General features: G+C 45.4%; 1 protein-coding gene across 2 annotated transcripts in view; it reads right to left on the bottom strand.

Annotated features, from left to right (window-relative positions):
- Positions 1-16291, bottom strand: part of IGF1R (insulin like growth factor 1 receptor) — a 317863-nt gene that overhangs the window by 37006 nt on the left and 264566 nt on the right. For both annotated transcript variants that reach the window (XM_025391374.1, XM_025391375.1), the window contains exons 8-13: positions 14603-14841; positions 11751-11918; positions 11000-11204; positions 5452-5735; positions 3925-4061; positions 3249-3408 (exon numbers count right to left, since the gene is read on the bottom strand). In XM_025391374.1, the coding sequence (XP_025247159.1) occupies positions 3249-3408; positions 3925-4061; positions 5452-5735; positions 11000-11204; positions 11751-11918; positions 14603-14841 (1193 nt within the window). The remainder of the gene's footprint in view (positions 1-3248; positions 3409-3924; positions 4062-5451; positions 5736-10999; positions 11205-11750; positions 11919-14602; positions 14842-16291) is intronic.

Below are 16291 nucleotides of genomic sequence, written 5' to 3'. Positions count from 1 at the left end.
GAGACCTCTCTGAGACATCCAAGCACAGATGTCTATGCGGAAATGGGCTTGGAATCACTGGGGATCAAGTTAACATTAATCATAAGTTCCCTATCAATGATTATTTTGCCATTAAAAACTGTGATCATGGTTACGCTTTAAAGACTACTAAAGCTGTTTTAATTTTTAAAATTAGAAGTATTTTGATCGAAGAAAAAAGATATTTTTATTGATATTGTGTCTCTTAAAATGGATGCAGTATCCGGCATTTTATAATTCCTCAAAACACTCACAGGTGATCATTACCAAGGGGAAGCTGGCAGATTTTTCTTTCTTCCCCACTGAGGCCTGCTGTTTATATCACTTATACTACTGGTCAGGCTGTACTGTGTTCTTTTTGAGTTTCACATTTCAACAGGGACATGGAGAAACTGGAACACATCCAGAGAAGAACAAAATGATTAAATGGCTGGGAAATTGGTGTATGATATTGGGCTACAAGAAAAGGCCAAAAGACCTGAGATTATTTCATCTGGAAAAGAGAAGTCTGAGGAGTGATTTAATAGTATTCAGGCACACAAGGAGTTCCTAAAAGGAAGGCAGTTGCCTGAAAGCTTCCAAACCTTCCATATCCTCTGAGGATTAAATAAGAGGAAATGAGACTAAACTGTAGTAGGACAGAGTCTTGTCTGACATAAGGAAAAATTTCTCAACAGTAAGGCCAGCACGTAGATTCAATTTCCCTGCAGTATGTGATAATATCTGCTGGAAAAATTTCATCAGAAGGACTCCTGATTTCCCACTGGCATCCTGGCACTTACAAAGTTAAAAATGGAGCAGCACAGGCAGACAGGAACATGTCATGTCACCAAAACAAGCTGAGTTCACTCAACCCCAGAAGCCAAGGCTGCTGTTTCACAGATCACAGACCCCCAAACTAGGTAGGCTCTGTTTCTAGGAGATGGAAGGGAGGAAAAAGACAAGGGAAGGAGGCAGGGGAGAGAAAGCAAGCAAGCCACTACTCTGGACAAGGTTACAGGAATATTGTGAAGGTTCTAGGTGCTGCAAAGGTGGCACAGACTAACTGGTGAGACTAGGTTAACTGGACTAGATGGGAGAATTCTATGTTAATTGACAAAATTATCTGCCTAAACATCCATTTACCTCTAAAAACCTGAACCCAGGAACAATGCCAGGCACATAAAATGTTGGCTCAAGATTTGCAGTTCTATTCACCCCCATCCTGCTTTTGCTGTATTAGGATTTTCAGATATCACAAACAGATTAGAATATTGGGTGCTGACCAGATGACTACTGGAGACTTTCTTTTTTTTTTTCAAATTAACTTTAATATACGAATAAAAATTGTACATATTTATCATGTACAACATATTGTTTTGAAATATGTATACATTGTAGAACGGCTGAATTAAGCTAATGAACATATGTATTATAACACATTTTTTATGTGTGTTTGGTGAGAACACTTAAAATCTATTGTCTCAGCAATTTTTAAGAATACATCATTATTACTGTCATCATGTTGTACAATAGATCTACTGAACTTATTCTTCCCAACTGAAATTTTGTATCCTTTGACTAACATCTTCCCAAATCTGCTCCCTTACCCTCAGCCCTGGTAACCTCCATTCTACTCTCCATGAGCTTAACTTTTTAGATTCCACATTATCAGTAAGATCATGTGGTATTTGTCTTTCTGTGTCTGGCTTATTTAACTTAACATCATGTCCTCCAGGTTCAGCCAGGTTGCCACAAATGACATTTTTTTTCTAATTTATGGTAGAATAGTATTCTATAATGTGTATGTGCCAGGTTTTCTTTACCCATTCATGTACATAGTGATGGACATTAGGTGGATTCCATGTCTTGGCCATTGCGAAGTGTTGCAGTGAACGCGGGAGTGCAGAAAGCTCTTCGACATACCGATTTCATTGCCTTTGGAAATATACTAGAAGTGAGATTGCTAGACCTGTTGAGTGCATGTTTTTTTTTCCTTTTCTTTCTTTTTTTTTTTTTTAGACAGAGTCCTGCTCTGTTGCCCATGCTGGAGTACAGTGGCATGATCTCGGCTCACTGCAACCTCAGCCTCCTGGGTTCAAGAGATTCTCCTGCCTCAGCCTCCCAAGTAGCTGGGATTACAGGCTTGCACCACCGCCCCCAACTAATTTTTGCATTTTCAGTAGAGACGGGGTTTCACTATGTTGGCCAGGCTAGTCTCAAACTCCTGACCTTAAGTGATCCGCCCGCCTTGGCCTCCTGAAGTGCTGGGATTATAGGCGTGAGCCACCGTGCCGGGCCGAGTGCATGTTTTAACGTAACTCCAGATCCGCATAGCAGAAATGTGGACACCAGGAAAGATCAGCCCACTAGACCCAAGAGTGTTACCACAAAGCAAGGCTGCATTGCTATTTTATGTGTTATGCCAAATTTGATTCCATTCCATGAACATGAAATAATCTTAAAAACTGGGTTTCTAATAAGAAATAACAGAAACTCAACACAGAAATAATTTCACCAAAATATTAAATTTTGTTGGTCAAACAACAAATATGTGGCTCTTGTTGTACTTACACATCCTATAATTTGTTTTAAAATCTGAAGTCATCACACATAACAGCCTAAGAATTCTCTTGTTAATGACTTGAGCATAAACTCACATTCCTCAGTCTCTGCACCAAAGGGTGAGCACCGTACATTTCCAAGGCATATGGGGGCTTTAAAAGGGCACTGGAGGGTCTGGGATGCTACCATGGAAATTCCTGCCCTGTAGCAGGCTGAACCAGATGACCTCTGGAGTTCCTTTCACCCCTTAGGACTTCAAGCCCTGAATCTGAGCCCTATCTAGTTTTACTGACCAAGTAGGAGGTGGAATGGTCAATTCAATGCTTTATAAAATGTCTTTTGTTAAAAAAAAAAAAAGAAAGAAAGAAAAAGAAAGGTCTTTGAATATAAGCCAGGTCGAAAGCAACAGTCTCCTCTGGCTCTCCAGTGGTTGCACCACCTCAAAAGAGAGGCTCAGTTCCTCTCCCTTCCTGCCACATGAGGTAGGGGCCCAAAGCTCAGCATCTGCCCCACCCAAGCTTCTACACAAAATGCTGGTATGTGCCGGCACCTTAGCATGACCCTTCTGAAAACTGACCAACTCTATTTTAACAGAAAATAAGAGGGTCATAAACACTCAGGCTGTCCTAATCCTGGACCACCCTGCTTTCAGTTTTACACATTTCTTCTCCCTCCACAAGCCTTACTTTTGGCCTGGACATAGAAGAACACAGGATCTGTCCACGACCCATTCCCAGAGAGAGATGTAGCCTGAATCCGGGCTGTGTAGTTCCCTGGGTTTAGCCGGTTTAGCTTGGCCCCTCCATACTTCCTGTATTCCTGTCTGGACACACATTCTCGCTGATCCTGGGGAAATAAAACATACATGTCAATTTCCCATGAACGCAGGAGAAATCTCGGGCCTGCCAACTAAACTCACCACACTGGGGACTCCAGCTGCCTGATATGACCTCCCACCTAACAATGATCCCGAGTGTCAGTAAAGAGAAAGAAATCAAATCTTAAAAGGTCGTCTTCAGGTGGCTTTAAGTACACCCAAAAGCTTTAACCAAACATTTTTGTAACCAAGAACTCCAGAAGGATTAAAAGTTATTAGAACTGATCTGGCCTATGCCACAAGGTTATCTTAAATAATGAAATCATTTCTTGAAGGCAAAAAGCAGCCTAGCTCTTTGCCCTCTATGGAGTACTCCTTAGAGAGTATGGAGTGGGTAGAAAGACCCAAATCCTCACCAGCTTGGCACGTATTTTATTGTTTTAACTCCTATGCTAACCAGGAGGTATCCTGCGCAGTCAGGTAGCATATGTTGTCAATGGATGGAAATACATACATGCGGGCACAGGCCACGGCCCCAGTCCTACCTCAACTTGTGATCCGTATTTTATTTCATACATTAGAATCAATCCATTGGGATTCTCAGGTTCTGGCCACTTTAAAAAGATGGAGTTTTCAGGCCTTGGCTCCCAGGTCACTGGCCCAGGAATGTCATCTGCTCCTTCTGTACAATTTAAACAAGTGACAAAGTTGGATTTGGGTTCCCAGGGAGGGAGGCCAACACTGGGCTGACCTGAGAATAACCCCCCAATCCACGCGGGCAGGACTATGGAGATCAGCCACGTACACTGCCCCTGAGCAGGCTGCTCACACACAGCGGAGGATTCAGAATCACACCAACCCCACAACTTGCACGTCTCAAGATGCCACAAGATCCTCCTTTCTCCCCAGTCCTTCAACAAAAAAAGCCTGCTGCCAAGCACAGCAGGAAAATCTTGGCAACCTAAGTAACTTTCTTCTCTTCTGTGCCTACCGCTTGAAAAAAGAAAGCTTTGTGAAGCCATCAAACACAAGCAGCCCTGAAAAGATGCTGAATAAGCAGAAGCAGGGCGTGGGGTCTGCCGGCTGTGACAGGGACCTTCCGTGGCCCACGGCTACACACGGCAACTGCAATTTTTACACAGGCACAAAGGATGGCCCCAAGCCCAGCCTGTGAGGAAGCTGCTGGGAGGCTGGTGCTGAGAGCAGGGCAAGCTCTCCCTGCTGGCATCAACTCCTCCAGCGGCTGATTGACCTTGTGGTGGTTCCTTTCTTGCTTTTGCTTCTTGAAGCAGTGAATAAAGTGGTGATGAGCAAAGGTCACGGAAAGTTACAGCTGCAAAAGGCACCTGACGGGTCAGTTGGGCTATGTCTCTCCTGGGAGGGCTAAGGAAACTGAGGCAGGGAGCCTGACGATTGCCTCAAGGCATGCTACAATGGACTTCAGTGCCAGAACTGCATGGAGGACCCCAAGCCCCAGACTCCTATCACCTCCATGCTGTTTCTACTGCCTGAGGCTTCCTAAAGAACAGGGTAGTTCTTGTTGTCTTTGAAGGCACCCACCTTCAAAGACAGATGAATGCCCGAGTGACAGGCAGTGCCTAACAACAAGGGAAAGCCAAAGGCTAAATAAGCAAGACCAGAGGCTACTCCAGGAGTTGATCTTGAGGGGCAATGGTTACTCTGGATCGAGGCAATTAACTGGAGACATCTCTGAATATGTCAGAGCTCGGGGGTGGGGGGGGGCAACCCGATTTGTGCACAAGAGGGGCAAAAGACAGTGGGAGTGCACGATGTGCACCAAGTAGCAGGTGGAGGGCGGACCATGCAGACAGCTCCCTGCTCCCAGCATGTTCCACGGAGAGACCAGGCTGGGAGTGGTGTCACTAGGAGAGCATGAGCTCTATTCCCTAGGCAGCTGGTCTACTACGCCACCTGCCAATGATGGCACGTTATTTAGCAGGCAGACCTGAGTCTAAGGGTCGTGGCCCTGGGTGTCAGACCCTTTGTCCATAAAACACATCTCCACTAGGTTGTGAGGAAGGTGGCAATGGGGCCACCCGGATATACCGTACCTGCAGGCATAGTCCTTGCAAAGACAAAGTTGGAGGCGCTGCAGCCCAGTTTCTCAGCTTCGTGGTTGCAGCTGTGGATATCAATGCGGTACAATGTGAAAGGCCGAAGGTTAGAAATGACAGTTCTCTCCTTATTATCCACTCTGCTCTCAAAGAAAGGGTACTCTGTCTCTAGCTCTTCCAGATCTGTGATGTTGTAGGTGTCTGCCGCCGTGGTGTTCCTGCTTCGGCTGGACATGGTGGTGTTGGCCACTTGCATGACATCTCTCCGCTTCCTTTCAGGTCTGCAAGGAAGAGATAAATGTGGCTTTTAAGTGCTTTTACCTCTTTCGTCTTTTCTATGACTTGAGTAAGAGTAACAGAAGAATCTTAACCATGGAATAGAAGGAGCTATTCAGCCCCCTTGGATAAGAACGCATGAATAACACGGGGATGTCCTTCCTCATTATCTTGCTTTCTCTACTATGCAAGTGTCAGAATAGGCACACAAACTCTCACCCCCACCCCCTGGCTCTCAGAGTGGTTCTTCGATTTTACCTAGAGGCAAACAGTGTCTCTGCCATTCTTGGCCAGGCAGTCCTGGCTGTGTCATCAGAACACCAAGCCATCTGGTCACAGACCTTACGGTTAAGCATTAAAGGTGGCAAACCTACCAGCTGCGCTAAGATTTATTAGGGCAGGAGGGGAGAGGTGAGGTGTGTGGCAGAGGCCCCAAAGACCTGGGGCAGAGGGATATAAAAGCCTATGGTGGTGGCTTCTTGGATCTGCTCTGACTGTGGAAATAAAGACGCCTGGAGCCTAGCAACAAGCAGCTCCACGGACCTCAGGTCTCTTCTTGGGGGCTTCTGCTGCGGGCCCACCCCCAACCCCAAGCATCTGTGCTTGCTACACTCTGCAGGTCCCTGAAGCCCACCCAGGCCTCCTCCCAACTCAGCAGTGAGCACCTGTGGCCTCACCAAGGTCCTGCCCACGAGAGGGCAGAGTCTTTGTCATGGATTTGAATGGGGACTGGAACAACCAAAAAGCAAAAGGGAGTGCATAAAGTCATCACAAAGAGGACATTCACACCGAAAAGGGCAGATGAGGCATGAGGGTGTGACCCTCTAATTGCTGCTTTGGTCAAATATGAAAAAATGGGCTTTGTGGCTCCCCCTAGAAACCTTAAAACAGAATCCTAATGTTTACAGGAACCAACAAAAACAAACAGAATACGAGAGGAGCACCCAGATGGAGAAAGGGCAACCCTCAGGTCAGCCACGGACCAATGGTGAGAAAACAGGGCTGAGGCCTTTGGCTGGGGTCACTGGTCTTAGGAATAGGCAAAAGGCAGGGAGTAAATGGGATGAATTCCATCTGCCCAGGGAAATGAGAAAGTCCAGAACATGGGAAGCTCATCAGTGCCATGGAGGGGAGAGAGCGGCAGCAGCAGCAGACAGGGAAAGCTCACACAGGGGACGGAGCAGCCCAGAAGCCACTAGCAGGTTCGGCTGACGCTCGGCAGGTTTCTGGCTGGTCCTTAGGCCAGAACCTGGGAAGGGGAGAGCAGGGGGCTTGGGGAAAGGGCCTCTGGCTCCCTAGTCTTCTCAGCCCATGGATTCCCCTGAGGAAAACATGGTCCTTCTTTGTGTAGTGGCACATGGGGGTCCCACCAAAGGCATAAACTGCCCAACACAGATAGGCTCATTCCAACAAGCAGAAAACCACAAGGTCAGGGCATGTACATTTGCTTTCACAATACTGGGGGAGGAAGGGTAAGGACATGAGGCTGATTATCCACAATCCTCACACTCTGCAAGCCAACCAACCAGCCAACCAAGCTTCCTGGAAGGGAAAAACACAAGAAACCACATTTACTGCCACGGAAATCTTTGTCAACACATCAACAAATTTCCAGCCCTTCCTTCAAAACCAACACAATATACACTTGTGTCTGTCAGAAGTTGCTTAGGTTTGATGCACTACAAAATAATTCTGTGTCAAAACCCCTCTCCTAGCCCGGCCACCACGTTTAACCGGGATTACATCATTAAGTATACTCAGTAGTTTACTTGTTTATCAACACCACACTTTTAGGGATTGCACAGCTCTTAATGCTGATGACATCAAGGCAGTGACAAGGGGAGGGAGGTGACACAGAACATTATCTGGAAGGCAGGAACAGGGGAAGCACAATGGCTCATACATCATTTTTTGGTAAACAACTACATTTCCAAATCGTGTGCCCAACAGCAAACATTACTGCCAACTTTCCCCGCTCCACCCCATGATACAACCTAGCCCTATTGGAAAACCTTTTACTTTCCAACATCTGTCAACATTTTAGCTAGTTAAACCAAACTATGTGATTTACAAAATAAAGACAGTAGTCAAAAGAAAGGCATTTGCTGCCAAACACTGACTTCAGAAACTAGTTTTACAAACTCTAGCTTCCACTCTACTTCAAAACATACAGGATATTCTGGACAATTTATAAGGAACTAAATCTTACTTAACTGGTTTTATCCCACAAATAAATTATTCTCAGAATGAATTGAAAGAAATCAAATCCGTTTTCGGACATTTCACTTGTAAGATAGAAAGCCAGCCTTTATGATTCAATCATACTGTCAGCTGGACACTCCTTCACCCAACTCCGCCAGAACTCAGTAGGAGGCAAAAAACAAACATTAACTTCTTATAAAGTATGGCCTCTCACCATGAACAAAATATTGTCTTTGTATACATCCATGGAAAGGAGAATCATAAGTTGGACTTGTCTTAGGAGAGAGAAAGGAAGGACTGGGGGGACAGATAAACACACTTCTCAAGTGGAATAGAGGAAACTTGTTTTGCACCCACCACCACCAATGCTGTGCATTAATAACATCAGTGTCAATCGCGGCTCTGCCTTCACACATCACATAATCTTGTGCTCCACATCTGATGAGAAAAAAACAGGTCTTGCCTTGTAACTACAACTGAAAGCAAGGGGCCTTTCAGCAAAATCTTCCCAAAACCTTGATTCACAACCCGAACCTCCTGCTGGTTGGTGGAACAAGACAGCAACGTAACCAATGGCCTTTGATAGAGAATAAACAAACTTCCCACCCAGCCTGCTTGGGACACTCTAAATCCATCCTTCCCTGTGGCGGGCGCAGGAGCTGCCACAAGCTGAGCCTCTGCTGGTCTAGGTGGAAAGCACCACGAGAAGCAACGCAATGGAGGAGAAGAGGAGGGAAAGAGAGTTGGTGTGTGGGAATGAGGGCCAGGTCCCAGACCGATTCTTAATTAATTAGGATGTCGGAGAAGTCACCAAACCTCATTGAGTTCCAGTTTCCACACCTCTTTGCAATCTTTCTAGTCCTCAAACTTTCTGCTTTCTAGGAACCACCAGTGATACACAGATATCCTGGATAAGAAAATGGCCTTGGGCACTGAACCTCAAGGCTCACACTCAAAGCCCTGTCACCTACCAGCAGGCAGAAGATTTCCCCAGCGGGGCAGGATGCGAGAGGCCATGAAGGGCTCGCAGGCCCTTCTCACAGCTCTGGTGTTTTTTTTTTTTTCCTTGAGATGGAGTCTTGCTGTGTTGCCCACGCTGGAGTGCAATGGCACAATCTCAGCTCACTGCAACCTCCACCTCTCGGTTCAAGCGATTCTCCTGCCTCAGCTTCCCGAGTAGCTGGGATTACAGGTGCATGCCACCACGCTTGGCTAATTTTTTATATCTTTAGTAGAGATGGGGTTTCACCATGTTGCCAGGCTGGTCTCGAACTCCTGACCTCGTGATCTGCCCACGTCAGCCTCCCCCAAAGTGCTGGGATTACAGGCGTGAGCCACCATGTCCGGCTGCTCTGGTGGTTTTAACTTCGAGAGAGGAGGGGAGGGGAAGAAAGCCACCAAGCAATGAAGAGGCTCACTCTCAAAAGGAAATAGTGCCTTCAGTTCTAATCGGTCTTTATTTCTCACTTTACTGATTTCTCGAAGTGAAACAGCTATTTCAACCATTTTGCAAATATCAAAAAGGTCATTTGGCAGAAAAAAAAATCACTTTAAAAACCATTTGTTGTTACAGCCTAAGAAAGTCTATAAGGGCAGAGTCATTGCAGAATAAATAGCTACTAGAGGCTCCTCTCAGGGTTGGGGGCAGTGAGGGGAAGGGAACATGCTGGGTGGGTTAGTGGCAGCAGGGGCACCGTGGGGACTGCAGGTGGGCAACTCATGGGTACCATGCTGATTTAAATCCAACTCCTTGGCCTAGTTTTCAGGCATGAGGTCGTTTCCAAAATCTGCACTATAATCTTACAGGAAGAGAGGGCCAGGGAATACCACTGTGCTTCCATCTCCTTTCCCACACTGGAAATCCTTTACTGGGCTAATCCTTTTTTGAAAGGAAAACAAAAATTGTTTAACATTTTTTATTGTGTTAAAATAAAATTTTAAAACAAAATAAATATATGTAAGACAAAAATTTGCCATTTTAATCATTTTAAGGGTACAATTCAGTGGCATTAATTACATTCACAGAATGGTACAACTACCATCATCATCTATTTCCAAAAATTTTCATCACTCCAAATAGAAAATCTATCAATTATGGAATAATTCCCATTCCTCTCCACACTCTATCCCCATCCCCTGGTAAACTCAACTCTACTTTCTGTCACCATACATTTGCCCATTCCATATATTTCACACAACATAAAATCATACACTATTTGTCTTTTTGTGTCTGGCCTTGTTTTACTTGGCACGGTGTCTTCGAGGTTCATCTGTGTTGTGACATGGATCGAAATTCCCTCCCTTTTTATGGCTGAGTAATATTCCACTGTATGGTTCAAGCCCACTTTGTTGAGCCACTCACCTGTTGATGTACACTGGGTTGTTTCCGGATTTGGCTACTATGAACATTTACTTTCTTCTGCTTTTGTACCCACTCCCCAGAAACCAAGACCACAGCAAAGGAGCAGAGACCCTGGGGCAGGGGCTGTGTTGCTTTGAAAGGCAGAGTAACCACGGAATAAACAGCCACTGCAGGCTGTCTCCCTACACTGGTTCCTAAACCTACTTGTAAAGGATGCCTGCGGCACCTGGCTAGGTTTTGAAGTCAGGCCCCTTCCAACAGACTCTGATGTTTTTCCCTCTTGCTTCACTCCTCCTCTGTCAGGCTGAGAGAGGCGGCAGAGAGAATTGGGAAGGGCAGAGATGGGCCCAAATCCTGGCCTTTCCTCTTACCAGGCAGCGGATTTCAGTACTCTTTGAGTTTCCCCTCCCTGCCTCTACCATAGGGTGCCTACCTGCTCTCTGTAGGGGGTTGTGGCTGAGACAGCAGCACCTGTCACATCGGTGGCCCCAGCAACCCAAGCCCTGGTCCCTGTTCCCTTCAGGGCTGACTGGCTTCCACAGGAACTCACTTCACCGAACCTGTCATCTTTTTTGGCTCCATCTCAATGGCTACTGTATCGTACCTCCCCGCTGCTGACTTACACATTACCTGGTGGGGAGAAAGGCAACAGAACCCACCTGAGCAGTGGGTTTTGCCAAGTGAAATTTCACAAGAGTTCGATACCTGGGCACAAAGATGGAGTTGTGCAGGAAATTCTCAAAGACTTTGCGGTACTCAGCCTCCTCCTTCTCGGCCTGCTTCTCAGCTTCAGTTTTGGGGCAGGCGCAGCAAGGCCCTTTCTCTCCACCACACACCTCAGTCTTCGGGTTCTCTGTGACCTCCTCAATGTCAATGGTGCCGTCGGCATACTTCCTGATGGGGATTTTGTCTTCTCGGAAAAGAAAAGCCAAAACAAGAGTGGGAATGAAAGCCACTATACATGCTTGTGAAGAAAAATAATAGCTCTCAGCACCTTTAATCAAGAAGATAGCTGGTCTTGGCCAGATGCGGTGGCACAAGGCTATAATCCCAGCACTTTGGGAGGCTTTGGCGGGGGAATCACCTGAGGTCAGAAGTTTGAGAGCAGCCTGGGCAACATGGGGAAACCCATCTCTACTAAAAATATAAAAAGTAGCCAGGCATGGTGGTGCATGCCTGTAACCCCAGCTACTCGGAAGGCTGAGGAATGAGAATTGCTTGAACCTGGGAAGCGGAAATTGCAGTGACCCCTGATTGTACCACTGCACTCCAGCCTGGGCAACAGATTGAGACTCTGTCTCACCAAAAAAAAAAAAAAAAAAGAAAAAAAAAGATAGCTGGTGTGTAATGGAGAACTACACTGTTATCTGATATGTGTAATATTAGGGCCCAGGTACATTCAAACCACAGGAATGAACAGTCACACCCTCCGTCCAGGCCGCCGGTGCACCTTTACCTTTGGAGCAGTAATTGTGCCGGTAAAGGTAGCCGTCCTGAGGCTGCCGCTGCCAGCGCACAATGTAGTAACTCAGGTTGCCGTTGGGCAGAGAGGGAGGGTTCCACTTCACGATTAACTGAGAAGAGGAGTTCGATGCTGAAAGAACGTCCAAGGGAATGGAAGGAACTGCAAAGGGGAACAAAGAATATTCCAGAAAATGAAATGAACTTAAGATTCAGGCTATCAGATACTCTGTGCAAGCCAACAGGAAACTGTAAGTTTGACCTGGATAAGAAAATAACAATGAACAATGAAATACAAAGTGAAAAGTGAACCTTATTTTGAAATAGTACTACTTTAAATGCCAACATTTCCCTTTATAATTTATTTCCTCAGATAATCTCTGTGAAAACAAACATTACTGAATTGTAAATGGAAAAAGGCTGCGGGGGCACAAGCAGAGTTAGAAGAGACAATATGAAAATCTACAGCTAATTCAAACACCTGGTATTTCTCATTTATTACAACTGCCATTCTCCACAGCGCTGAACTCTGGCAGTTTCGACAACTGGTAAAATAGGCTGACTTGGATTTCATCTGAGATTCTGAATCTCTGATAAAAATGTCATGAAGTCAAATGGAAAGAGGGTAGTGGAAAGGGGGCTGGAGAGCCTGTGTGTGTGCAGGAGTGTGCATGCCCGTGTCATAGCTGTAACAGGGATGGGGAAGAGGCAATGCAAAGAACACGGAAGTCCGCCATTTCCACAAGCATCCTTCGGTACAATAAGTGAGGCATGACTCTGAAAAGCAGTCTAAAACTGCAAATGCATGGAAGCCTCATTTCAAGCAAAGGACTCTGTTACCAGCAGAATGAATGCTGATTATAGGCAAAGCATAGTTATCTGATCAAGCTTTACTTACGCTGACCCCTGAACCCAAACCCAGAGCTGAAGTGTGCATAAAGATCAAATGCATCCCAGAACCACTGAAATCTTGTCCTTATTGGGTCACAAAAAAGCACCAATGTTGACGGTTTTCCAAAGCGCAGGAGACACCTTCGCTGGATATCGCTTAAGCAACATGTTTGCTAAGCCATTTTTCAAACTCGAAAAGGGTGGAGAGCTTGAGGGTGCTCCAGGTTATATAATACACACAAGGTTCTGAACATCTTTAAGGGATAATACTTTGGAAAAAGGTTATGACTAATACTAGTGTTTTCAAAGAAAACATAACCACTTGATGCTCAGCCACTTTAGGGTTTCCAAAAATAAGTACTTCAAAAACAAACAGCTCATTCCTAGATACATTCTTATGATAGGTGTCACAAAAAAGCAGAGGCAGAGGACCAAGTTCTTGTCTGTTTCTGCTGCGTGTAAGGACAGAGGACAAAACGTCGTGAACTGACTCATTTGTACAGTGCCTGGTTTCCATCTTTGTGGAAAGGAAGCAGATTTCTTGAGAATCTGTCACAATAAGCAGATATTCCTGTGTTTCCCAAATGCTACAGTGAATTGCTAGGCAGGGATTACTTCCAAATTTTAAGATGAAAAACTTACTCTGTTGCATTGAATCTCTGCTATACCAACCCACACCCAGGATCAGAAGCCTGTGCCAATTTCTTTTTAATAAGCACTTCACCCAGTGACATGACTGTGGCCACTTAACAGGGTCATGGAAATGGGGTAGGAGGGGAGGAAGAAGCAGGTGCACACAGCAAAAGGTTTTCCCCACCAGCATTTTCTTCTCACCCTCCTCTCTTGCCATTTAAACTCATTTTGTGCTTGCTTATGGGTATTTAAAAACATCTTACCCACTAAAATAATGGCTATTATCAAATAAAGTTTATCAGTGCTATAGGCTGAATGTCTGTGCCCCCCACCAAAATTCACATGTCAAAATTTGAACCCCTAAGGTGATGGAATTAGGAGGTGTGGCCTTTGGGAGGTGATTGGTTCATGGGGGTGAAGCCCTCATGAATGGAATTCAGGCCCTTCTACGAGAGGCCCTGGAGAGTGCTCCTGCATCCCTGCCACCATGCAAGGACGCAATGAAAAGACAGCCATCTATGAGCCATGGAGTGGGCCCTCACTAGCCACCAAATCTGCCAGCGCCTTGATCTTGCACTTTGTGGCTTCTGGAACTGTGAGAAATACATTTCTATTGCTTATAAGCCACCCAGGCTATGCTGTTTTTTTGTGACAGAAGCTCCAATGGACTAAAACAATCAGTGTCTTTAAAACTGAAGTGGATTTTCCTACTTCTAAACTAGCTTTTATATACTTGGAAAACATTTATGTTTGCTTTTATTGTTTCCAGATCTGGAGTTGAGAAATGAGGCGGTTTAGAACCTAAAGATAGAGGAAGGAGGAATATCATCATCAGTGAATACTTTGAATATCCACAACATACTACATCTGCAATCTTTCAACTTTTGTTGAACTCTTTAGAACTCTACAGGCTCCAGAATGAAGATGGAAAACCAGTGAGCCACATGAATTAAGTGGAACACAGATCAGCATGGTTTCAGTTCCTGGAGGATTCAACATCAAAATAAACAAGAAAGAAGGGCAGCCGAAGATGGCTGTTTCCAGCTGGGCCTTCCAATGAAACCAGCCCAGCATTCTGGAGGACCTGGACTCAAAGGCACAGAGCAGGAGAGAGATGATGGAAGATGGTACTGAGGCCAGAAAATGGCACGGAAGAGCCTAATGTGTTAGCAGTGAGAAAAAGAATATAACACAGTATTACGTATTGATAAGAAAGACAACAGGCATAGCTCACTGGTAACTCTACAATGACACCTTGTATAAGCAAGCCCAGTGAGCTTGTGAAGAAGCGTGGATGCTGGGGGCTTGTCTGGGCATGGATACCTGAAGCATTGGTGCGAATGTACAAGATCTCACTCTTGGCCCCACGGATATGGTCGTTCTCCACCATGGTGAGGGTCACAGCCTTGACGTAAACGGCGTACTGAGTCCAGGGCTTCAGCCCATGCAGTAAGATGCCGGGCTCCACGTCCTTGTTGGGCGGGAGGTCCACGTCCACCATGTTCCAGCTGTTGGAGCCGCAGGCATCCTGCCCATCATACTCCGTGACATTCTTAAAAGGTCTGAAAGACAATCAAGTTTAGAGAAAGTTCGGGGCTCTGACATCAAAATCCTCAAAAATCTTCCCCAGAGGCCCAGCACGTCACACTTTCTTTATTAATCAATTAGACTTTTATAGAAGAAGAAAATGAAGCGACTGGACTCTGGGCTTCCCCAGTCGTGCACTACAGAATTGAATGCTCTGCCTCAGGAAGAACCAGTTCAACAGTTACCAGGATTTGACAGTTACTGCTCCTTAAGAACAGATGTAAATACTATTTTTCTCTCTTCTGATTGCAGCATTTTTCCATCATTAAGAAAAAAACAAGCATAGTCAGTTAATGCAAATATCAGATATTGATAAAAGGTAACTTGGAGAAAAATGACTTTCCTACAGACAAACAGAAGTAGCTTCTAAAATTCAAATTGCTCATCAAAAATTCTGATGCTTAAGCATCTTATAATATTCAAATATTTAGTTTCCAGATTGCCTTAGAAACTAGCATCAAGTCCTTAGTGAAATTACCAGCTGACATTGCCAAAGCATTGGTGTGACTATCAAAGAGAATATAGTACTTTGCACAGATGCATGGTTGGGTAGATATTTTACATTTATCAGATAAAAGGACTGGACAGCTGCTGGTCACTGGCTTCTGAAACAAACATTAACAAAACCCTGTCTGCTGTCACGATGGGAGATCATGAGGGGCTCCCCTATGTATGAACCCTGAAAGCCTAGTAATCCTAAGTACCCCATTTCTCATTCATAGGACCCCAGCTCTGGCAGGAGGAAAGAGTAAAAGATGCTGTCATAAGGTGCCTCTGGTTCCTGCTCTTTGGAAGCCATTCATCTGGGAAAGAGAACTATGAGATTAAGATGGGACCTAGGAACGGGGATGGCTAAGTAGACCAGGGTAGCCACATGGATACAGGAGGCAAAGGAAAGAAGAGGGAGACCAAAGAGAGCTGCAGTAGGGAGGAATAACCGTCGGCTGCTTAGATGGGTGAATGTCATGTGATTGCACAAGAAAAGCTCCCAACAGAGTCCAGGAGAAGTCACAAAAAGCTCAAGACATGAAGGTTTTTCTCTCTCCACTTTCCTTCACTTGTTTGGAAGGCTCATGACCTAGAGCAGAGGGCCACAGCTTGGGAGAGGCACACACAGAGAGAGACAGGAATAAGATGATACAAGGGAGCCATGTGCCTGCAGGGTGTTCCTAGGGTAGGGCTAGTGGGTAAGGAGACTGAAACGATTATTTCAGTGAAGTCCCCCATCATCCTTTATGAGTCTGGACTGACCTAATTCTGGAAAAAACAAGCTTTGCCTACTCTGGGTTTATTTTATTCAAACATCTCTAATCACTCACTAAAGAATGACAGGCCTCAAGCTAACACTTTCCCATTGGTGGCCGTCACTGGCTGTGACTGACATCAAGGGGACAGCCCGAGAGGGTGCATGAGGATGAAGTGGGG

The sequence above is a fragment of the Theropithecus gelada genome, chromosome 7b (genome assembly GCF_003255815.1).
Source record: "Theropithecus gelada isolate Dixy chromosome 7b, Tgel_1.0, whole genome shotgun sequence".
Taxonomy (NCBI): domain Eukaryota; kingdom Metazoa; phylum Chordata; class Mammalia; order Primates; family Cercopithecidae; genus Theropithecus; species Theropithecus gelada.
Note: the sequence above shows the minus strand (reverse complement) of the source record. Positions and strands in the feature narration are given on the sequence as shown.